General features: G+C 49.4%; 1 protein-coding gene and 1 pseudogene across 6 annotated transcripts in view; both read right to left on the bottom strand.

The window, feature by feature from the left end:
* Positions 1-24,189, bottom strand: part of LOC138811552 (signal-induced proliferation-associated 1-like protein 3) — a 159,468-nt gene that overhangs the window by 41,929 nt on the left and 93,350 nt on the right. For 5 of the 6 annotated variants that reach the window (XM_069999320.1, XM_069999315.1, XM_069999314.1 and 2 more), the window contains 6 exons: positions 15,623-17,551; positions 13,951-14,081; positions 5,972-6,160; positions 5,068-5,242; positions 3,956-4,059; positions 2,879-3,036 (listed from right to left, as the gene is read on the bottom strand). In XM_069999320.1, coding sequence (XP_069855421.1) covers positions 2,879-3,036; positions 3,956-4,059; positions 5,068-5,242; positions 5,972-6,160; positions 13,951-14,081; positions 15,623-17,237 — 2,372 coding nt within the window. In that variant the 5' untranslated portion in view covers positions 17,238-17,551. Of the gene's footprint in view, positions 1-2,878; positions 3,037-3,955; positions 4,060-5,067; positions 5,243-5,971; positions 6,161-13,950; positions 14,082-15,622; positions 18,451-24,189 lie in introns of those variants that run through there. The other variant, XM_069999318.1, reaches the window with a different exon arrangement.
* Positions 10,572-10,971, bottom strand: LOC138811558 (mitochondrial import inner membrane translocase subunit TIM14 pseudogene; annotated as a pseudogene).

Here is a 24,189-nt window from a genome sequence, read left to right as displayed (position 1 = left end):
CTCCTCCTCCACAAGGAAAGTTTTTCAATGAATAGACTGGGTTAAACCTGGAGTGGCATACCTACCTTCCCAGCATTCAGAAGGTAGACAGAAGGGTCACAAGTCCAATGCTAGCCTAGCTATATAGTGAATTCAAGGTAAGCCTGGACTAGTCAGACTCTGTCTTTAAAAAAAAAAAAAAAAAGAGTCCACAGATAAAACAATACTTCAGGCAACACAAATAAAATGTGTTTTTTTGGATTTGCCTGACTTGTTTGAGGCTGGAGTTCCACTTGAGCCACTGCTCTACTTCTGGCTTTTTGGTGGTTGACTGGAGACAAGTTTCACAGACTTCCCTGTCCAGGCTTGGCTCTGAACCATGATCCTCAGATCTCAGCCTCCTGAGTAGCTAGGATTAGAGGTGTAACACTATAATGAAATGCCTGGCGCGAGTCAGGCATTTCAGGGCTCACTATGTGCCCACCACTCTCCCACAATAGATAAGGGAAGGCAAATATGACTCCATGCGCCTGGCTAGGGAGGCAAGGCCACACTAGCAAATGGTATGGATGGTGGGGTGGTAAGAACTGTGGTAGAAGTATGTTTGGCAAGAGCTTATGGAATGTGCCAGAAACTTGTCTTGTTCAGTCTTGAAGAACAATCAGAAATTCACTGGGTGCAGGAGGAGGAGGGCAGAGGATTAAACCAGCCTGGGTGCAGTGGGGCCCAGCACTCAGTTGGGTCTGCTCAGAGAATGGGTGAGGGGCAGCTCTGGTTGTATCACTGACATTTCTTTCTTTAGAAATAAAGAAAAGAAAGAAAGCTGAAGCAAGTAAGGCAAAATGTTAACATCTGGTGGTGGGCACATGGGTGTCTGTTACATTATTTTCTGTACTTTTCAAAGTATTTAAAGTATTACATAATATATCTTTTTTTTTCCTTTTCTTTTAAAGTTTTTTTTTGAGATAGGGGATCCCTATGTAGTTCCAGCTAGCTTGGAACTCCTAATTATCTTGCCTCTGGGCATGCCTTCCTATAATACACCTGGCAATAAAACTCTCTCATATTAAATTATTAAAAAAAAACAGAAAAAGGGGGTTGGGAAGGTGGCTCAGTGGTAGAGTGCTTGCCTTGCATGCCTGAGGCCCTGGGTTCAATTCCTCAGCACCACATAAGCAAAAAGAAAAAAGCCGGAAGTGGTACTGTGGCTCAAGTGGTAGAGCGCTAGCCTTGAGTTGAAGAGCTGAGGGACAGCACCCAGGCCCAGAGTTCAGGCCCCACGACCGGACCCCCGCAAAAAAAACCAAAAAAAAAAAAAAAAAACAGAAAAAGTTTGTGCATCAGAAAGACGGTCATCCCCAAGACCAAGCAGAGGCAGGTTTTGGAGAAATGGCTGCTAGGAGTGCCAGTTAGGAGGGAAATGGAGCAAACAGCAAGGATGGGAGAAGGCTAACTCAACTCCTCATCTGTGACACAGGTACTGCCTTCTCTTCCATGGTGTGCAACAATTCCCATTCTCCCTTACCAGGGCTGTCAGCTGCCAAGGAATAGTTGTACCTTTAATCTCTGCCATCCATCCCGTGCAAGCAGCCAGCATTCTGTAACTACTGCCCTATGTCCAGGAATGGATGGGCTGGGAGAAAGTGAGGCCTTGGATGTGCCTGTAGATGTCACAATGTGCCAGCCCCAGAAGCCACTGGGCAATGTGTCCAGCAGTGCTGCTCATAAGCATGGGCTGCATGTTGGAAGACCCCTCTTCTCTCCGACACCTAGTACTTCTACCAACATTAGCAGTGCACAAAGGCACCTACCTTTGACCCAGCACTTCTGCTGTGGGAATTGATCCTACAGCCGCATGCTTGGTCGTGTGCAATGAATGCAGAAACAGCCCCAATGCCCATCAGTGGAGGGCACAGATTATCACATATCCTCACAATGGAATGTTCTACAGTTATTAATAAGATGTGGGACAGTGTGCACAGTGGCACAAATGTATTAAGGTGGAGGAGGTGTGTCCACATATTGGCCCAGGACTCAGGACACACAGAAACAGCCACCATGGCTGCATCTGTGAGAGTATCTAGGGACTGGAGAGACATTCTTTTTCACTCTTCTATCTTTTTCAGTTTCAAAAACTATCTTCGAAAGATAGAAAACAGTGCATCCTAGCCCATTTCCCAGTCTACAGGGACAAGTTGATGATCTGGGCCTGAGTGCTAAGTGGGTATGGCTGAGGATACAGCTGTATCCTGCTCTTACTCCCTGGGGGATTTCCCTTTGTCCTCTGGGGATGGCCATTTAATCTGGGGAGCATTTCAGAGAATACATAGCAGGTTCAAGATCTGCTACTTGTCATTTGTGAACTAAAACTCTTAACTCTACCTCCACAGATGGCTCTTGTCTGGTCATTCTACGCCTGGATTTCCTCAAGGCCATTACCCTGGGCCCCTCTCCCCTCTGTCCATGTAGTGGGGGTAAGCCCTGGCAACCACTGGACTGCCTCCATTGGGGCCTTTTTTTCAACTAGGAGAGCGCGCGCTCTCTCTCTCTCTGTTGCTGGATGTGTAGCTGCTTAAATGTTAAGCAAGAGCTGCCAGAAAATGAGGCACCATTAGGGAATGTGGAGCACGCCCAGCTGTGCCTCCGAGCCTCCTCCTGAAGAGCTGATGTACACATCTGCTTTTGTGCACAGGCAGACTGAAGTGGGTTTCCTGTCACTTACAGAATCCCCCATACCAACACAATTCCCAAAGGCTTCCTTATCAGAGTTAGGGAGTCCTGTGCTGTGGTGGTTGGAACACTCTCTGAGGCAGTGTGGGACATGTGACAGGCCTAGCTGGAGTGCTGGGAGCAGCTCTTGTGGGGGCCAGTAGGCGTGTGTAGGATGGACTGGTTGTACCTATAGCAGACGTTCTCAGTGCAGGGGTTGTGGGCTCGGACGATGATGAAGACATGCTGAAAGTGCGAGCGGATGTTCTTGGGGGTGAAGGGCAGCGCACCAGGCTCCTGGAAGATGATCGTCACAATGTCGTTTCCTATGTGCCTCTTCCTCAGTAACTGGTAAATGGACATCAGAATAGGGAGAGAATCTGTGAACATGAGTCAAGTCCTATTTCTCCTTGCCCAGAGACCTTCTGGAAACCCTCTCCGCAGACACAAAGTCAAAGTCTCTGGCATGGCTTCAGAGGCCTCCCCAATGCAGAGGCCCACTGCCTCTGATGTGGCCTATGTAACTTCCCACACCAGCCCTTGTTGCTCCTGCAACACTGTGAATCCTGCAACACTGTGAATAAAGCCACTACAAAGAAAGGCAGAGGTGAGAACTTGAGAGGATTCGTAAGATCACCTGAGCCATACCTAAAGCCAACCCTCTCCCAGAGCACTGGAGAGATAGAACCCAATGAATTCCATTTTTGTCTTATGTCAGTTTGGTTTGAGTTTATGGTCAAACTTTTTTTTTTTTGGGTCCGGTCCTGGGGCCTGAACTCTGGGCCTGGATGCTGTCCCTCAGCTCTTCAGCTCAAGGCCAACGCTCTACCACTTGAGCCACACTGCCACTTCCGGCTTTTTCTTTATGTGGTGCTGAGGAATGGAACCCAGGGCCTCAGGCATGCAAGGCAAGCGCTCTACCACTGAGCCACCTTCCCAGCCCCTGTGGTCAAACTTTTATGGAGACTAATTCACTCTTCTTTTCCATAGGAACAGTGATGAAGGTATTTGAGTAGCTAGAGGCTAACATAGTAGCCAAAGATGAACTGGTCTCAGATATCATCATTTCCCCATCTATCTTCATCCCTCAGTCTCTAGCTCCTTCATGGCATAGCCATGGTATCAAGGTTCTCCAAGACCAAGGACCTCCATTAGATCTACATATCAGTATCAGGACTGGGTGAATGGGCAGAAAACAGCCACTGGAGCAGGATGGTAAGTAGAGAAGGTCCTGGGCCTAAGTGTGGGCCAGCTGGAGACCACTGACCTGCTGCCTGTTGTTGGGGGTGTACGGGAGCAGAGTGGAGACGTGGAACATGATCTCATAATCCTGGTACGTTGTGTAGAGGGAGTGAGTCCCCGTGGAGTCAGCTGGGACAGAAGCACAAGTTAGGACTGCAGCTCCAGAGCCTCTGGGCTTCTGCCATATCCCACATACCATCTGGCTAGCTTTATTTTTTTTTTCCCTTTAAACTTAAATCCACACTTCAATACAAGAAGTAATTTTACCTCCCATTACATGCATACTACATTGACAGAAACTAAAAAAGTCTTAATAGTACCCATGGTTGGTGAGGATGTGGAGAAACAAGAACACTCTATATGGCTGACTAGGTGTGTAACAAATTGATGCAAACATTTTGGAAAACCTGAAGATAGGCTTAATTGGTAACCCAGAGCTGTCATCCTAGGACATAGTCTAGAGAAATCACATATCCCTGGGATGTGGGTATGAGAATCTTCTCACCTTTAGCCAAAGGGTGGACAAGCACACGCTGATATACCAAGCTGTGGGAAAATACCCTGCCAGGAGGAGTGAGGCATGGTTGCAACACGGGTGAATTGTACAAACAATGTGGCACAAAAGGCTCCAGGCACAAAGAAGCACGCATGTCTCCCCTGCATGAACATCTACAGCACACTCCACAGGTATCTGTGGCTATCATATAGGCTACACCCCTGGTATAAGGTGTAGCAGCACAACTGCTGTCCTGCAGGAGGCTATTCTCATACTTTCCTGACACATGCTATGATGTTTTCCCCAATGGCTTCCTTCCCAACAATGGCACCCAAGAGTTCCCCCTGGTCCACATTTCCCCTCAGCAGCATCAGGCCTTTTCACTTTTGCCTGTTGGGTGGGTATATGGTGATGGCTTCCTGCTAAGTTGCCCCTTCTTTTGTTGTTGTTGTTGTTTTTATGCTGGGTTTAGAAAAACAGGACTTTGCACTTATTAGGCAGGTGCTTTACCACTCAAGTCACACTCTTAGCCCTTTTTTGCTTTGCTTTTTGGATAGGGTCTATTTGTCTGGGTTGGCCCTGGACTACACTCCTCCAGATCTCCACCTTTCAGGAACTGGGCTGACAAGCCCTTCACTTACTCTTGATGTCCAGCTGGGCAGCATACTTGGTGAAGCCCTTCAGGCAGACCTTCTCGCCCAAAAGGTCAAGGAACTCCTCGAAGGCAGGACCAGCCTCCTCGTTGTTGTACATCTCCTCCTCAGAGCTCTGGCCAGCCTTGCAGTACAGGATGCCCACCTTGTGCTTGCGGCACAGCTGTGAAGGCAAGAGGGCTGTGTGGGTCTGGCTGGCAGGGAGGTCTGAGAGGACAGGGCAGAGAGTTCTGAGGTACTGAACCCAAATGCTATGAGACCACTTAGAACTTATACCATGGTCTGCCTTGCCTTTGCAATGAGCATGTCCTGTCTGTCTCTCCTCCCTCCAAGGCACAATTAGGTGCCCACTCTGTTCAGCAGGTAGAGGACAGCTAGCAACGTGGTTCTTGAGGCAGAGCCAGTAGCTCTGGCTCCCCACAGGAAGTGGACATGCACTGCCAAGGTTCTGCAAAGCAATACCTGGAGGGATTGGGGCTATGGCTGTTACTTAGGGGGTGAGGGGGTGACCCCCCCAATAATAGGGATAGATGCCATATTTCAGTGGAGACCAATCAGCAGCTCTGAGGCCCTAAGATTCAGCTAGGTGGAGTCTGCATATGGTTGTTAAGTCCAACAGCTACACTGGGGGCTGGAGAAGCCCACAGCTAGTGTGCAGAGGCAGAGAGGAAAGATGCCTCTCTCCCTGTATACACATGGCATGTGCAGGAAACCCTGGTGGCCATCTCATTCCGAGGCTGTTTCGCTCTGAAAATAGTGCTTTTAGTCCCTTTAGAAGTGGACAATGGCTCTTTCCTGCTGCTGAAACTGATTAACCTGCCAAAAATAAATTCAGTGACAAGGACTGATACAACAGTTACCCAACAGCCCTATACCCTAAGCCCCTACTCACCCCCTGCTCATCGAGCTTCAGCAGCTGCTCTGTCACCTTGGGAGTGTTGAGGGCCAGTCGGAGGCAGTGGATGTTGAGCTCGGGGATTACATACTCTAGTGCATCCTTCAGGGGCAGGCCCCGTCCAGTGCCATGCTTGGTGGCTGTGGGTGTGGCATCCTCGAGGATGGAGCCTCGCAGGGTGATGAGCTGCTCAAGAGAGAGTAGGGTTAGGGGCTCTCAGGGCTTTGAGCACAGGAGTGATGTTAGACGCTCTGAGGGCAGACTACTCTGGGGCTGAGGCAGGACTGAAACCTGTTGCCTCCTTTTGGTGATCCCAACCAGGTGACCTCAGACCTCTTGAGTCTGTACTTCTTATTCTGTGACTCAAAAATGGGCCCAGTGACAGTGCAGTGAGTGCACACTGGTTTTTAAATTTTAAAGATTGTTAATATAGGACTGTGAAGTTGGCCCAGTGGTACAGTGCATGCCTTGCATGCATGAGGCCCTGGGTCTGATTCCACAGTACCACATAAGCAGAAAAAGTCCGAAGTGGCGCTGTGGCTCAAGTGGTAGAGCACTAGCCTTGAGCTGAAGAGCTCAGGGACAGCACCCAGGCTCAGAGTTCAGGCCTCACAACCGCCCCCCCCCCCAAAAAAAAGGTATAAGTTAAAACACTGTTAATATAAAGGTGATCTACAGAGGGGTTACAGATATATAAGTCAGGTAATGAGTACATTTCTTTTGGACAATGTCACCCATTCCCTTGCTCTCTCCCAGTTTTTTATCCCTACCCACAAGCTGTATAGTTCATTTTCAACAGTGTCTAGTGAGTACTTTGTCCCTCCATTTCCGTGCCTCCCCTTTACCCTCCCAAAGACAGGTAAATGAACAAACAAAAGAAACAACAACAACAACAAAGAAAAAACCTTTTGTTTCCATTTCCTGGAGTTCATTTCAATAAATATTATTTTGTATGATCAGATGCACATAGGCATTGCACCTTTGTGTTCTTCTCTTTAAGGATATCCTCCATTGGTTTCACTGTGGCACATTGGTTCTTACCTCCAAGGTGCCCTTTCTGTTCTTCGTAAAAGAGACAAACAATGACCCTGTCCTGGGGGTTTGTGGGTGGAGTGATGGAGTATGCAAATAGTATGGCTAGAGCTAGGTAGGTCTCTTGTTACTTTTCAGCCAAAGACAGTCCTTACTGGTATACTTCCTGACAAGTCCTATTTATGAACTATGGTTGATTTCCCTGGGTTCTAGGTTTTGTAGCAACCTGGAACCTCATTCTGTATATAGGTATCTTCAGGAGGGTTCAGATCTGCTTTACAGATGAAGGAACTGAAGCTCCAAGATGATAAGTATTTTATCCAGGGCCACCATAGCAGACAAATGGCTGAACAGGATTCTAACACAGGCCGAACATCTCCAAAGCATTTTCCCCCTCAAAGACAGAGTCTTAAAACCAGGCTGGTTTCAAACACACTACTCCTTCTTCAGCCTCTTAGAGTACTAGAATTACAGGTGTGTACCACCATGCTCAACCAATCTCTCTCTCTCTCTCTCTCTCTCTCTCTCTCTCTCTCTCTCTCTCTCTCTCTCTCTCTCTCTCTCTCACTGGTTGTGGAGCTTAAACTCAAGGCCTGGGGCCCTGTCTCTGAGCCTCTTTGAGCTCAAGGCTAGCACTCTACCACTTAAGCCACAGTGACACTTCTGGTTTTTGAGTGGTTTATTGGAGATAGAGTCTTATGGGGACTTTTCTGCTAGGGCTGGCTTCAAACTGCAATCTTCGATCCCAGTCTCCTAAGTAGCTAGGATTGAGCTGGTAGCTACCATGAGTTACCAGTGCCAGGCCCAATTTATAATGCTGTGCTTAAGAGGTTTGACGATGCTAGTTAGAGATGGCCTGTTCTTTCACCTTGGTGAATTTAACTCTTTCTATGGTTGTATACAACTGTTTCTAGCACTTGCCAGCTGCTCTTGTTGGAAAGATCTACAGATGCACCTCTTGGTGCACATGGACACACTTCCTTTGGGGTTTATACCTAGTTGAGAGATTGCGGGCTGGGAAGGTGGCTCAGTGGTAGAGCGCTTGCCTTGCATGCCTGAGGCCCTGGGTTCAATTCCCCAGCACCACATAAGCAAAAAAAGAAAAAAGCTGGAAGTGGCGCTGTGGCTCAAGTGGTAGAGCGCTAACCTTGAGCTGAAGAGCTGAGGGACAGCGTCCAGGCCCAGAGTTCAGGCCCCATGACTGGACCAAAAAAAAAAAACAACAAAGAGAGATTGCTAAATCACCAACCATACTAATCTGCCAATTAGTTTTCTAAGTGGTTGTTCCTATTTTCACCCCACCATTCCTGAGAGCCCCTTTGCTCCAACGCCCTCCTCCTGACACTGGTGTACATTTCTAGCCACCAAGTGCTGCTGGCTACCTGGTGAGGCCTGGCTCTGAGCCAGATATGGTACCACACTAAGAATGCACAGCAAAGGCCCTCCAACATCACAAGGAGAACCTCCTCCCTCCTCAGGCTTATTATAGCATCCAAACTACACTAAAGCCATGGGGTAAACACTGCAGATCAGTGTGGACTGAAAAAACCTGCCCTGCTAAATCAACAGACACAGGAGGCTGCAGAAGTGTGCCGTGACTCTGTTTCTAAGCATACAGAACACCTTTGCCAAACAGGACCTAGGCAAGAGATGTGTGGAAAGAATGGAATGATCTCATGGTCAGGAGTTCCCAGTTCTGGCCTGGGGAACTAATAAACACACAAATATCTTCTCATGAGTAAGTCAGTGTTCAAACAGATTGCAATGGCTATGATGTCAGGTGCTTTGCCCTGTTGGTTGGCCCTGGAGTTGTGGGTTTCAATTCATGCACTGCCAGAATCAGCATCTTTGTGCTTGCTGATACTGTCCCGCAGTGCCCTCTGCTGGAGCTGAGGGACAGTGTAGACTAGAAGTCAATCTTTACACTGGAGACAAGTTATAAGCATCTGGTCCCTATTGCCTCTGAGCCCTGCCCAATGCTCAATCATACTTTCTTTTTTGTGTTAGTATTGGGGCTTAAATTCAGGACTTCAGAGCTCCTGCTTGGCTTTTTCACTCAAGGCTGGTGCTCTCCTACTTAAGCTACACCTCTACTTTTGGATTTTGCTAGTTAGTTGGAGGTAAGAGTCTAAACACAAATGGGTCCAACTAGAAGGCAAGATAAGTCCTTTTCTCTGATACACTTCTTTCTTATTAAGATTTTCTTCTATTTGGTTATTTGTGTATTCTCCAAACCCTTTAATTTGGTACTTTTTTAGCCCTATCAAAAATAAGGCGTAGGGCTGGGAAGGTGGTTCAGTGGTAGAGTGCTTGCCTCACATGCATGAGGCCCTGGGTTCGATTCCTCAGCACCACATACACAGAAAAAGCCAGAAGCAGTGGGTGCTGTGGCTCAAGTGGTAGAGCGCTAGCCTTGATCTGAAGACTCTGGGACAGTGCCCAGGCCCAAAGTTCAAGCTCCACAACTGACAAAAAAAAAAGGGGGCTGGGAAGGTGGCTCAGTGGTAGAGCACTTGCCTTGCATGCATGAGGCCCTGGGTTCGATTCCTCAGCACCACATAAGCAAAAAAAAAAAAAAAAAAGCCGGAAGTGGCTCTGTGGCTCAAGTGGTAGAGTGCTAGTGGTAGAGTGCTAGCCTTGAGCTGAAGAGCTGAGGGACAGCAACCAGGCCCAGAGTTTAGGCCCCACTACCAGACCCCCCCCCCAAAAAAAAAAGGTCTAGTCCAGCATGGTGGTATATACACTTGTAATCCTAGCACATGGGAGGTAGAGGCAGAAGAATAACAAGTTTTGTTTTCTTTTTGTTGTTTTTGGGTCTGGTTGTGGGCCTGAACTCTGGGCCTGGGCGCTGTCCCTCAGCTCTTCAGCTCAAGGCTAGAGCTCTACCACTTGAGCCACAGTGCCACTTCCAGTTATTTTTTTGCTTATGTGGTGCTGAGGAATCGAACTCAGGGCCTCAGGCATGCAAAGCAAGTGCTCTACCACTGAGCCACCTTCCCAGCCCCACAAGTTTTTTTTTTTAATTAAATTAAAAAAAAATTTTTTTTTTTTGGGTGGGTCGTGGGGCTTGAACACTGGGCCTGGGCGCTGTCCCTCAGCTCTTCAGCTCAAGGCTAGCACTCTACCACTTGAGCCACAGCACCACTCCTGGTTTTCTGGTGGCTTACTGGAGATAAGAGTGTCATGGACTTTCCTGCCCCGGGTGGCTTTGAACTGCAATCCTCAGATATCAGCCTCCTGAGTAGCTAGGATTACAGGTGTGAGCCCTAGCACCTGGCCTTTTGTTAAACTTTATATTTGAGGCATTTTATCATAAAAAGTTGATACTCATAAGTTTGTATGAACTTAAAATTCATCATACATTTACTTCATTTTTTTTTTGGTCAGTCATGGGGCTTGAACTCTGGGCCTGAGCACTGTCCCTCAGCTCTTCAGCTCAAGGCTAGCATTCTACCACTTGAGCTACAGTACCACTTCTGGTTTTCTGGTGGTTTATTGGAGATAAGAGTTTCAAGGATTTTCTTGCCCGGGCTGGCTTTGAACCACGATCCTCAGATCTCAGCCTTCTGAGCAGCTAGGATTACAGGTGTCAGCCACCGGCGCCTGGCTATTTACTTCATTTTTTAGCTTGACCTTCTAGTAAATCTTTAGCTTCATTGATTCCAGCTGCTGTGTAAGGAGATCCTCCTTTGTCTGGGTGATTAAGAGCATAATTCGTCGATGAACATCTCTTATCTTTCCTTTCTTGGCAGGAGGGTTTACACCTAGGATTATTGCTGCTTCCTGTTTTGTCATTTTGGGTTCAAATCCACCTCTGTAATAGCCACCACTGAAGGCAAATTTTGGTAGGCTTTGAAAAACTTGTTTACTTGAGACTCCATATGCTTCATGGCTTGCAAAACATAAGGGCCTGAAAATCCTGCAGCAACAATGGTCAGCTCAACTGCTACTACTGTACTGGCCATGGCTCTGTGTGGCTCCACTGCCTCCACTGGGCACGTGTCTCATCCGCACCCAGAGGCCTCGGCCTTCACCACAGGTACAGCAGGCCAGCCTCGATCTCTCTGTTCCAGGAGCCCAGCAGAATATAGCCAAGAATAACAAGTTTTTTGTTTTTTGTTTTTTTGGTCAGTCATGGGGTCTGAATTCTGGGCCTGGGCACTGTCCCTCAGCTCTTCAGCTCAAAGGTAGCACTCTACCACCTGAGCCACAGTGCCACTTCCAGCTTTTTCTGCTTATGTGGTGCTGAGGAATTGAACCCAGGGCCTCTTGCATGCAAAGCAAGCACTCTACCACCCCCCCCCCCCCCCCCGCCCAAGAATAACAAGTTTTTTTTTTTTTTTTTTTTTTTTTGGGTCCGGTTGTGGGGCCTGATCTCTGGGCCTAGGCACTGTCCCTCAGCTCTTCAGCTCAAGAGCTAGCTCAAGGCTAGCTCTACCACTTGAGCCACAGCGCCACTTCTGGCTTTTTTCGTTTTGCTTATGTGGTGCTGAGGAATTGAACCCAGGGCCTCAGGCATGCAAGGCAAGCACTCTACCACTGAGCCATCTTCCCAGCCCAAGAATAACAAGTTTTAAGCCAGCCTGGGCTACATAGCAAGAAACATCTCAAACAAAGAAACAAAAACTAAGGCCTGTCCTTTAGTGGGGTGGACTAGACAATGTCTAATGGCTGGAGGGCCTTGTGTCCCAGTTCAGCAGTACCAGCAAGGGGCTTGGAACAAGACAGCCTTGTACTACTGGCCTTGTCCTGCCTCGCTAGGGAGCCACTGTTCAGGCATATGGGGCACGAGTCCAGCTCTGAATCTGCTCCTGCCTCAGTGGGAAGCTCGGTGTTGCCAACGCTCACATCCCATCTGCCCAGAGATACAGACCTGCTAGAAACTGTCTGCTTGGTGGCCAGGGGTGGCCATCTGGGGGAGGCCAACCGGCTGGCTTGGAAGGCAGCTTGGGCCCCAATGCCTTTATGGCAGCCTTGAGGTGTATATGTGTGGACAGCACAGGCCTCTGATCTCTTGGACATAGCATCAATGGCACTAAGTTAGCTGTGTTCGTAACTCTTTAAGTGAGGAGGTGACTCCTAGAGACAGCCAAGTGCAATGATTGGAGGACACACAGATACTCATTGAAGATCCTAATTGCTGTGTGTGTATCTGCCATATAAAGCAGGACAGGACTGTCTCTACCACAGAATTTTGATGACTTAAGCAAGTCAACAAATACAAAGGCACAGAGCAATGGCTGACACACAGGGCTAAGTAGATGTACAGTGGTGATGCAGCTGTAAAATTCACACTGTTACGTGAACTCAGCACTTGCCCATGTCCTCTGATCCCCTGAAGTGTCAGTGTGTGTTATACCCACTGTATCCCTAGTGCTCATCTGGCCAGAAAAGGGAGCACAGTGGAGAGTGGGCTGGGGAAATAAAGGCTGGGACCACCTGCAGTCTGGGCACATGGTTTTGGGGCCCCTTTTCCTGAGCTGTCACAAAGTCTCTGTGTTGTCACATGGGATGGGACAAGGGCCTTTGGTGTAGCATCTGCTAGTCTGGATGAGGTCCAGGACTTGCTGCCCCATAATCCAAGTCCCTGGCAGTTGGCCTGCTGGTTTCCAAGCCTGGGCAAAGGCTGGCCCACAAAGGCTGGAGCAATAAAGGGCTGACAGAGACCCTAGTTGGGGTCCTGTTTAGGTGACAACTGCCTCTCTTTTGGAAACATCTTCTCTGTTGGGGTTCACTGGAAGTCTTTCCCTTTTGCTTGCTTTGTTTCCTTTCTCTTTTGGCTGAGGCCTGCCCAGCCTCTTCCTACGGGAGGCTCCCATGGAATTATTTCTCCCAGGACTAGCCCTGGGTGCAGCAAAATGTCCTAGATCTAACCAGTTTCCTCTAAAGGCCCTCCACCAGGTGACTGGCCAGGGACATAGGCTCTGACCAAATTAGAACTAATCAGATCCTCTTTTGATGGGAAGCTATAAATACACAAATCTGAGTATTACTCTCCTTTTTGCTAGATGTGGAGAAAACTTGTTGACAGAAAAGTATGACTTTTTCAATGCAAATGGAAGCTAAGGAGTTTTGGTAACTTGAATGGAGTTTGGCATTGCTTGAAGATAGTCATAACCAAGGGATCTGCAGACAGAACCAGCAAATTTCTTTCTGGCTTTAAGCCAGTTAGAAATAGATTTCTGTCACTTACAATTTAGCCTCTTACTAGGGCAGTGTGCCTCTAACAGGCCATCTCCCCTAGCCATGACTAACCTTTAATCCAGGGCAATGGAGGCTCAGCTCAGAATGGAGGAGCCAGGGGGGACATGTTCTGAGCTAGTTGGCACAACTGTAGGGCCTGTTGAGATATGCCAATTCTGCCCTGCCTGAGGCTCACTCCCTCACTTCTTTCCATTATGCAGGATACCTCAGAATCCTGGAATGTCCCCTCGCTTTCTCATTGGTTTCTTGGGTTCACTAGAGTTAATCCTTTGCAAATAAATTGCACAATTCTGGGCTCTGAAGAAGTCACACATACTGCATGCAAATGCTGGCCTGGTCATTAATTTCCTGATCTGACAAGTCATTCAAGGCTGGGAATGTAGGTTAGTTGTAGAGTGCTTGCCTAGCATACATGAAGCTCTGGGTTTGAGCCCTCAGTACCACATAAACAGAAAAAAGAAAGAAAGAAAGAAAGAAAAAAACAAGTGGCACTATGGTTCAAGTAGTAGAGTGCTTTTTTGAGCAAAAGAAGCTCAGGGACAGTGCCCAGGCCCTGACTGGCAACAGACTGGAAAAAAAAAATTAATTTCTATGAGTCTTAGTTTCTTTTTCTGAAGAATGGAGACTTATAGGATCCTTTCCTGGGCCCATTGAAGGACTGTAAGACAGAGAAGCACTTGCCCCAGAGTTGGGGCATTATTACTGAACTACGTTATTATTTAACAGTAATGCTTCCCTACCTCACGGGTCCGGAAGATGATCCGGTATTGGTACTGAGGTCCATGGTCCTTGTGGTCTTCCAGCTTCTCTCTTTTGATGCTCACAGCCACTGGCCCCAGCTTTTCATCCACACCAAAGTAATTGGCATGTTCTGCAAAGGGAGAGTGGGTGTATTTAGTCAGCTTGAGAGGGCCCAGCCTACAGTGGGCCTGCTGATTGGGTGATGGAGGAGTGAGACCCTGGCTCATGTCTAGACACAACCACATTCTATGGCTGAAATCCTAAGAGGCAAAAGCTCAGCTTTCTGTACCAACTTTGTCAAGTCACAGAAGTGTTCTGAGTTTCAGTGCTTTCATCTGAGAAAGAGGGGCCCAGATAAGAGAGCTCAGGTGAGGTGACAGGAAGCTACAATGATAAAAACTTAGTTTTACAGTGTGACTGTGATTAATCTTGGGTTTGCAAATGGACTGTCTGGTTTTGCTGTCTGTTAGCCCTCATGAAGTGGTTATTCCTCCTTCTGCAGTCCAAATCTGAGGTGAGATTTGAAATGTGGCCCAGGCCAAGTCACTCGACAGCATTCCAGCAGTAGTAAAATGGATTTAAAATGAGAATGAACCTGTATGAAAAATGACTAAAGCCAAAAAAAAGGCTGGGTGTGTGGCTCAGGTAGAAGGGTGCTTGCTTGGCAAGTGCAAGGCCTGAGTTTAAACCTTAGTTCACCAAAACAAACAAACAAGTCTGAATTTCAGGAGAATCTTACAAACTGAGAAGACTGGTAATACTGGCTTGTCTGCCTTTCCAACGGAGGTGGAACTGGGCAGAAACCATTCATTTCTGTATGTGGTTGGCCTGGGTCTGGGGTCTCTATGTGGCCATGCTGCTTCCTGGGGTTGTTTGCCAGCAGCCAAGTGCCTGTCAGACACAAAGCCCATCTCTCCCTGGTGTCCCCCTCCATATGAATCTACAACATACCCTGTCCTGGATAGCCCCCATTATTATCTCCTCTCAATAACATAGTGAGTACACACAAGAGGCCAGAGAAGCCGCAAACACCATGTGACATTAGGGCTCTCCCTGCTCAGGGCTCTTGTGGCTGCACCTTACTTGGGAAAGATGAGTACCTACCACAGCCTCAGGATTCCCATCTGTCCTTGTCACCTCTCTGCGACTCTCCCTCAGTCACTGTCCCAACAGCACTGGCCTCCCCCTGTTCCTCCAATGGCCAGGACTCTGGTACTTTTTGTTCCTAGTGCCACAAACACCATTCCTAATTACTCCTCCCCCCTTCCCCCATGGGTCTGACCATCCTCCACTGAAGCCTGCCTTCCAACTCTTCCCTTTCTCTTCACCCTTCTCTCTAGTACATAGTGCCTTGTGACACACCTTGTGGACGTTATGGATTTATCTTGCTTTATGATTTACCTTGGCCCCCTTAAGTTACATGCTAGGAAGGCAAGGTTTTGGTCTGAAGGGGGTCAATACTTTACCCCAGGCTATATAGAGTGCTGTACCAAACCCACATTTGCCAGATTAACTGTGGGTCTCAAGTGTTCAGATGTGTCCAGGTGCTAGGATGTGGCTCACTGTGTATCCCCAGGACCCCTCCCCAAGGAGGCAGCTCCCATTTCCAGGCTGAATGAATGAAGGTCTCTGGGACAAGTCGAGGCCCTGCCCTGTCTCCCTCCTGGTCACCTTTGCCCACGAAGTAGTCCTGGTAGTAGCGGGCACCCAGGTCCACGTGCTCGATGCTGTACTGCCGCGGCCGGCTCTGCGTGCGCTGCTGCTCCTTGGGCACCTCGAGCACGGCGATGCTGGCGTTGGTGCGGAGGGCGCTCAGCGCGGGCTCGGCAGGGAGCGGGTCGCAGCCACCGCTGCCGCCCGGGGAGCCGGCCGAGGCCCGGGAGAAGCTCACGTTGCGCTCGCGCTCCCCGCCGATCTCATTGCGGAAGTGCGGGCAGCTGAGCAGCAGGTCGTTGCTGGTGTCGTCGCCCAGGTCCTGCTCCAGGTTCTCCTTGCAGTTCAGGTCCTCCGTGCTGGTGAAGGCGGGGTCCAGGCCGCCCAGGCTGTGGGCCCGCGATGCCGCCGACGCCGAGGCCGCGGCTGCCGTGAGCGACGACGACGAGGACGACGCCATGGCCATGGCCGAGGCGGCGGAGGCGGCCGAGGCCCCCGTGGTGGTGTTGCGCCGCTGGGCCACCGAGCCCCGGTTGGCGGCTGCCTCGTTGAGGTCGAACAGCATGCTCTGCACGTCGAAGTGCGCGAAGCTCTTCTGGCAGACCCACGGGCGGCCGGGCTCCGGGGGGCTGCGGCCCTCCTCGGCCTCCCCCTCGGCCTTGCCGCTGCGCAGCTTCCGGAAGATGGACGCGTCCAGGGTGGCGGGGGCGTCGGCGCCCGCTCCGGGGCCGCGGCCGCCCTTCTTCCGGCCTTTCTCCTTCTCCTTCAGGGGCTGCAGGGGCAGCAGGCCGTCCGGGGTGGACTGCCCGCGCCGCGGATCCGCCTTGACCCCGCGGCCGCTCGCTGCATGCGGGGTGAGCTCGCCCCCTCCACCGCAGCTGCCGCTGCCGCCTCCGAGGTGGCGGGTGCCCCGCGTGGCTGCCGTTGCCGCCGCGGCCGCCACCGCGTCGGGCTGCTCGCTGCGGAACTCGTTGAGGATGTCGAAGAAGCTCTGCTCGGGCACGGCCTGCACGTCGATGGAGGATGTGCTGCCGTACTCCCGGAAGAGGGGCAGCGCCCCCGCCAGCCGAGCACCCCGCGCCTCCGCCCCCGGGTCCTCAGCCGCCGCATCGCACTCGCTCAGGGTGATCTCGCTGCTGCTGCGGTGTCGCAGGGGCAGAAAGGCCCGGCCCGGGGACCTGGGCCACCCATCCTGGAACTCCACGTCTTTGGACCTTCGCCGGGACAGTCGGTGGAAGGCTCTGGACCCTGAGGCCACTGGGGCGCTGGTGGTGCTGGCCGGTCCATTCTGCAGGCTCCTCAACGAATGGGTCACCTTGGTGGTGGCCTTGGCACCATCTGCGTCCAGCGAGGGGCTGGGATTGTTCAGCTCTCTCAAGGCCTCTCGCTTGGGTGGCCAGTCGGCCACTCGTGCTCGGACGCCCATCTTGGGCATGGCGGGAGTGGTGGGGCTGGGGCGAGTGGTGGCGGCTGAGCTCTCCCCGAGAGGCTGGGACATGCTGCCATTCTGTGCCCAGAAGCCCATGGGAGTGTAGTCTCCCGTGTGCGGCCCCGGGAGGACATCGGCGCCCCTGGCCCCACAGGTGGCTGCCAGGTCCACACCATCATTGGGAAGGGGCCGATAGGTGGTCATAGTCCAAGGGCACTAGAGTGCTGCTGGCCCCCCAGGAAGCTGTGGTGCAACTCTCTACGGGGTCCCCGGGCCCTCAGCCATTGTTCAGGGCCGCCAGTCCTAGGATGAAGGATGCTGGCCCCTGAAACCCGATGTGAAGGCTGTGAGGCTGTGGAGTCCAGTTCTCCACCATCGCTGTGCACAGCAGAGCCAGGGCAATCTCAGCAGGCTGAGGGGCTGCAGGGGGGGCTCCAGACAGAGAAGCTCAGGAGGGCAGAACAAGCAGCAGCGCTGAGCACAAACTGGCAGGCAGCAAGGATGTCTCCCCTGCCATGCTGCAGGGGAAGAGAAGGAAGATGTGAGATGCTTTGTACATCATGCATATGCTATATTGCTACCAGAGAATGGGAAATAAGTGCTGTTGTTGTTGCTGTTTTGGGATGGTTTTACTTTTTTTTTTTTTTTTTTGCTAGTCATGGTACCTGAACTCTGGGCCTGGGCACTGTCCCTCAGCTCTTCAGCTCAAGGCTAGTGCTCTACCACTTGAGCCACAGCACCACTTCCAGCTTTTTCTGCTTATGTGGTGCTGAGGAATCGAACCCAGGGCCTCATGCATGCAAGGGCAAGCACTCTACCACTGAGCTACCTTCCCAGCCCCAGTTTTACTCCTTTTTAAAATCTTTCTTATTATGGAGATTTCCAATCACCCTCAAAAGCAGGCAGAATTATGATGAGCTACACCATTAACAGCACTAACAACTGTTACAGATACTTGTCATTCTTGGTTCTGTTCACTCAGCCAATTTTTTTTTCCTTTTTTTTTTCTTTTAGTTTTTTTTTTTTTTTGGGGGGGTCGGTCGTGGGGCTTGAACTCTTGAGCTTAGGCACTGTCCTTCAGCTCTTCAGCTCAAGGCCAGCGCTCTACCACTTGAGCCACAGTGCCACTTCCAGTTTTCTGGTGGTTTATTGGAGGTAAGAGTCTCACAGACTTTCCCTTCCAGGCTGGCTTTGAACCATGATCCTCAGATCTCAGCCTCCTGAATAACTAGGATTACAGGTTGAGCCACTGTCACCCAGCTCATTCAGCATTTTATTTTCTGTGTTTTTAAGGATTAAACCCAGAGACCTGCCACATGTTACATAAGTACCCTATCATTGAGCAATAATCCTCAAACCTCACAGTAAATTCCAGACTTTAGGTGATTTTACCTGCTACAGGATTGAGCTACAGTATGTATGGGTAAGTGTTTGTTTTAAGTTGAAACCTCTCTGTAGAACTATTAAAGATAATAAAAACATAAGTAAGAACAAAAAACAAAAATCTAAGATTTTATTACCATACCCATCTAAATGGTCAATTATTATGCTAAAATATCCTGTCTGTATTGCATTTCATCGTCTCAAAGGGCTCCTGTGCTGAGTCGCTCAAAGGAGGGGAACACACTCCATATTTCTTGTCCCTTCCACTCCATAGCAGCCACCTTCCTTTACTTTGATGTTATACTTGTTGAAGGAATGGGGTCGCTTGTCCTTTGCACTTTCCACTTTTAGGGTCCCTGTGGTGCCATTTGACATGTTCCTCTGCCCCTGAATTTCCTGTGAACTGGTGGCCCCACATAGAGGGCTGATTGCTGCCCATCTGCTCTGCAGCCTGCTGGCCCCAGCTGCTCTGCCAGCAAGGAAGTGAAAATGATGGATGAGTCAACAGGAGCCCTGCTGGATTTGGGGGAGGGTAGCTGCAGAGAAATGTCTCCAGCCATCTTGGTGATTGACAGATATGGTGAGCTTTAGGGTTCTTTGCTAAGATCTCCCTTAGTGACTCCTCTGTGCTCAAGAATGAAACCCAAATGCGTTCACTCAGTCCACAAGTTCACGCCTGGCTTCTGCCAGTCACCTTGATCTCCCTACTTGTCCCCCCCTCCCCACAGTCCTCCCCCACCCCTCCATCCCTTGTCCCCCAGGCAAAGCAACACTGTCACCTTAGCCCTCAGGCTCACCTATCTTCCCCTTACTCTCAGAGCCAGATCCTGAAAGGCTCTTTTCTCAGTCCCCTCTTTCAGTCTATATACTCTTGCTGCCTCAGGACCCTTGGTCTTGTCATTCCTGCCACTCCTTCCCTTATAGGATAACTCCTTCTCAAGACTACTTTTTCTATCTGATCTTACCTTCTCACAAACCTGAGCATGACCTGTCTACTCCCTAGCCTAAGGTCTCAAAGCACGTGAATTTCTCTTTAGTACCATGTAATTCATAGCCTGCCAAATGCAAACTGTCGTGGGCACTGAACACTGAGTCTCCATCATGGCTGCATCCCCAGCTCAGGCTGACACATGGACAGCTGTTAAAGTTGGAAGGAATATTTGGACTAAGTTGGGGAAGTGGGTATGGGGAAGGCACCAGGGCCTCCTTCCCAGGTAGCCTCTCTATCCAGCTAACCTCAGTGTCCTCCCCCAACCCTGTCCAGGCATTCTTTCTGCAAGGAAATGTGATCTGGTCACTGTACTGGAGGCTCAATAGGCCCCAAAACTCTAGACAGCTTACAGTTGGATAGCAAGGTGGCACTGTTTCCTCCAGGCATGGATCTGGTGATTCAGCAGACTATGGGCCCTAAGAAGTCATTCACCAAAAGGCAACCAGTATTTAAGGTGCATTCATTCACCTCCCACTCCACACTCCCACAACAAACGCCTGCTGCACTTACAAATCATCCAGTCAAAAAAAGCACTAAAAACTTCATCTTGTTACTATTTACTAGGCATGTATAATACATTCATTTATTCTGCAAGGCCTAAGCATTGGAAATCCATCCACTTAGTTGATGGGTTTCTTTTGCTTTACCACATGGGATTGTATCCCCAGCCCAAGTATAAGCTTAACAGCTGATTTGAGATGCAGACAGAATCCTAGAGCATAAGAGGCACACAGAGAGAAAACAGAAGACCTGACACAGGACCTGAGGGTAGCTGAGAACAGGGAGGAGATACAAGCTGGGATAGGCCTAGCAGGGAAGGAGGTATAAGGGAGGCAAGGTGCAACAGATGTCTGAGTCACAGGTGTGATTTGGGAGGACCAAGTAGTCACTAGGGCTGGATGCTGCTGAGGAGGTCATATGTGGTCATGACTGGACTCTGTCTAGTTCTGTCCACTCCTGGCTGCCCCACTTACCTACATATCTGGTGTGCAATTTAGGGACTATGATTTATATCTAGAATGGTCCCCAAAGGCTCCTTGCTAAAGGATCTGTTACCAGCTTGTGGTAACAGCTTGAGGTGATGGGCCTTTAGGAGGTAGGGCCTAGTGGGAGGAAGTTAAGTCACTGGGGATGTGGCCTTGAAGGGGGATCTTGGAACTCTGTCTCCTTTCTTTCCTTGGAGACATTTGCAGGAAGTATTTCAGGGAAACTTGTCTAGTCCTGTTGGCCTAGTGTTTTCTCCCACCAGTCCCTCCACTGGGCAGAGTCCTTCCCTCTGCCTACCGGATTCTCAGGGGTCTGCAGGGGTCTAATGTATCTGTCCTTACATGTGAGTCATGGAGGGGAACTAATATGATGCTGGGATTAAAAATAAGGAGGGCTCTAACACGCTCTGGCTACACTGTAGGAATGGCTGGTATGCACATTTCACAGATTGGCAGGATGATGATGTGGCCAAGTCTCACAGGTGACAGGTAGAGCAGTTGGGATTCAAACTTCAACAGTCTGGCTCCCACCCTTCGTCACGATGGACTGACCAAGCAGTTCTCAGAAATGTGTTGGGGGACTTTGTGACACAAGTCTCTTCAAAATCAATTCACATAGGGCAAGTTTGAGAAAGTCAGCAACAACTGGGACATTTCAGGATGAGGATTGTGTCTCCCCGCTCAGCTCTCTCAGGCCTCCTTGGAAGTCTGTACATACTTACTTGGATCATGAAGCCTAGATCAACAACAGAGGCCTCAATCATGGCCGTGAAAACCTGTACTTTCCTATTTAATGAAATCTTCCTATTTAACTGAGATCTTGCCCAGCATTGAGAAGAGGCCTGCATTTCCACATGTAATAACAATTAGCCCAGGTAAGGGCAGCTGTTTATCGCTGCTATTTCCACCTGGCCAGGTACCCACTGGGTCAGAGGTCCTTAGTGACCTATTCTGCTTTGAAGGGTATTAAGTCAGTACAATTTTTTTTTCTCCACAACAGAATTTTAGGCATGGACTCCACCATATTTCACACTTGCAATTTCACCTCCAGGAATCTTTCCCTCAGACTGTCCAACACTGAATATCAAGGAAAGTACATGGTGATTCTATGCAGGAGCATATTACACTGCTGTAATATAGAAGAGCTGTCAACAGCACTGGACATAGTGGTGCATGCCTATAATCTCAGCTGCAAGGGAGGAGGGAGTAGAGTAGAAGGATTGCTGTTCAAGACCAACCTGGACAAAAGCCAAATAAACTAAAAGCAAAAGGACTGGAGACATGTGCCTAAGTGCCTAGCAAGTACAAAGGCCTAAGTTCAATCCCTAGTATTGGAAAAAAAAAGAGCTGAGTGACTTTGAGTGGCCACTTCTGGGAGCACAAGACAACTATATCAAAGCAACGTTGAGCTTTGAGTTCTGTGTACCAGATGCCCACACTGTACAAAGAGGGTGAGCAGAGCTCAGTCTAGAGTTTACTACATACACGCAAGGCATATGCCAAGTGCTTCCGGCTGGATTTCAGTTTTTAAAGTGAGCATGTGCAGAAAAACCCAGGCACAGTGAAAACATGCCCCCAAAGTCCCCAGCTTCAATAATGTAGTCACAAACAGGATAGACGGTGTGGGGCATAGTTTAGTGGCAGAGCCTAGCATACACAAGCTAGCACTGAAAAAAAAATAATGGGGCTGGGTACTGGTGGTTCATACTTGTAATCTTAGCTATTCAGGAGGCTGAGATCTGAGGATTGTGGTTTGAAGCCAGGCAGAAAAGTCCTTGAAACTCGTATCTCCAATTAACCACCAAAACACTGGAAGTGGAGCTGTGGCATAACATGTTAGAGCATTAGCCTTGAGAAAAAGCTCAGGGACAGTACCTCGGCCCTCAGTTCAAGCCCCATAACCAACAACAACAACAACAACAAAAAAAAAAAAAAAAAAAGAGAAAAAAACCAAAGGGCTCACTAGTTCCACAGTGGGTGTATTCCAACAGCTGCCTAGTGCTTTGGGTGCAGAGTCTGACCAAGTGTACAGCTTTCCAAAAGCAGTCTTAGGTGATCTGGAGAGATGCTCACACTCCATCATATGTTCATATGCACCCCACCCCCCATCCTGTGAAATCGATGTGTTCCCCTACATGCTTATACTGCTGTATCTCTTCTTTGTTTTTATTTTGGTATAATTGAATTCACATAGGTCACAATTGAATGCTTAAAAAGAGATGGCATTAAAAAAAAACAAGAAAAGATCAATGTCTTCATTGTTCTTTTCTCATCTGTCACCAGACCTTGGAGGTCTTTTGCAATGCGACAGTTGTACCACAGAAGGCAGAGCAAAGAGCCACCCAGGTTCAAATCCCAGGAGGTCATCACCTAGCTAGATCTTGGGTAAGGTGACTAAACCACAATTCAGTTTCCCTATCTATATAATGATATGGCTTGACTCAGGAAAGCCATTAAAGTTGTTACCTTAATCTTAGTCAAGTGGGGTGCCAGTGTCTCCCTCCTGTAATCCTAGCTACTACTCAGGAGGCTGAGATATGAGGATCACAGTTTGATGCCAGCTGGGGTAGGAAAGTCCACGAGACTTTTTTTTTTGGTCTGGTCGTGGGGCCTGAACTCTGGGCCTGGGCGCTGTCCCCAGCTCTTCAGTTCAAGGCTAGCACTCTACCACTTGAGCCACAGCGCCACTTCCGGCTTTTTTCTTTTTGCTTATGTGGTGCTGAGGAATCGAACCCAGGGCCTCAGGCATGCAAGGCAAACGCTCTACCACTGAGCCACCTTCCCAGCCCCTCCATGAGACTCTTACCTCCAATTAACTTCCAAAAAGCCAAAAGTAGAGCTGGGGTTCAAATAGCGCACTAGCCTTGAGCCTAGGAACAGTACCCAAGTCTGAAGTTAAGTCCCAGGACCAGGAAAAAAAAAAAATTAGTCAAACTGTACACATGGCTTTGAGATGACCTCTGGGCTCAGGGACTAAGCAGCCCTGGGTGGCTCTCTTTGAACAACAGGAGATTCAAGCTCTCCTTCCCAACACCCTAAGCCAGGGCCTAGGGGAGGTGGCCCTGTGTGGCTCTGTCTCTGTGTGGCTGCGGGGGGTGGGGTGTAATGGGGGTGTCCCTTGCAAAGCACATGTGGCTTGGACATCTTGATCCAATTCTGGGCATAGTCCTACTCACTTCAAACGAGACCTTGAAACACACAATTGGGAAGTGATGCTTCCTGGCATGTTGAGCACACACCCTGGCCCACCCAGGAGTGGCAGCCATGGCTGTAGAGCTCACAGGATGCCACAGAGCTAGGCAGGGTCTGAAGGCCAGATGAGGGGCCTATTGTTGGATGGCTGCTCTGGGGGAGACTTTTCTTTTCTTTTTTGGTTGTGGGGCTTGAACTCAGGATCTGAGAGCTGTCCCTGAACTTTACCCCCCACCTCCCCAGGCTAGCTAGCATTCTATCACTTGAGCTACAGCTCCATTTCTAGGGTTTTTTGTTTTGTTTTCTTTAGGTGGTTAGTTGGAGATAAGAGTCTTACAGCCTTTCCTGCTCAGGGTTGGCTTTGAACCACAAGCCTCAGATCTCAGTCTCCTGAGTAGTTAGGATTAACAGGCTTGAGCCACCAGTGTCCTGCTTAGGGGAAACTTAATTGAGGGTCATCACTGCTTCAGGCTACTCCTGAAGGATCTTGCTGGCTCTAGTCCAACTCCATAACAAGCCCTAGGCACTGGTTGGTTATGTTAACAGGAAAACTTTCTGGTGAATGGCTGTGGTCCTGTATCTTGTACCCATACTCCCCCAGTTA

This window comes from Dipodomys merriami, unplaced genomic scaffold, assembly GCF_024711535.1.
Source record: "Dipodomys merriami isolate MVZ:Mamm:240054 unplaced genomic scaffold, mDipMer1.0.p SCAF_534, whole genome shotgun sequence".
NCBI lineage: Eukaryota > Metazoa > Chordata > Mammalia > Rodentia > Heteromyidae > Dipodomys > Dipodomys merriami.
The sequence above is the reverse complement of the archived record's forward strand: the minus strand, read 5'-3'. Positions and strand labels throughout refer to the sequence as shown.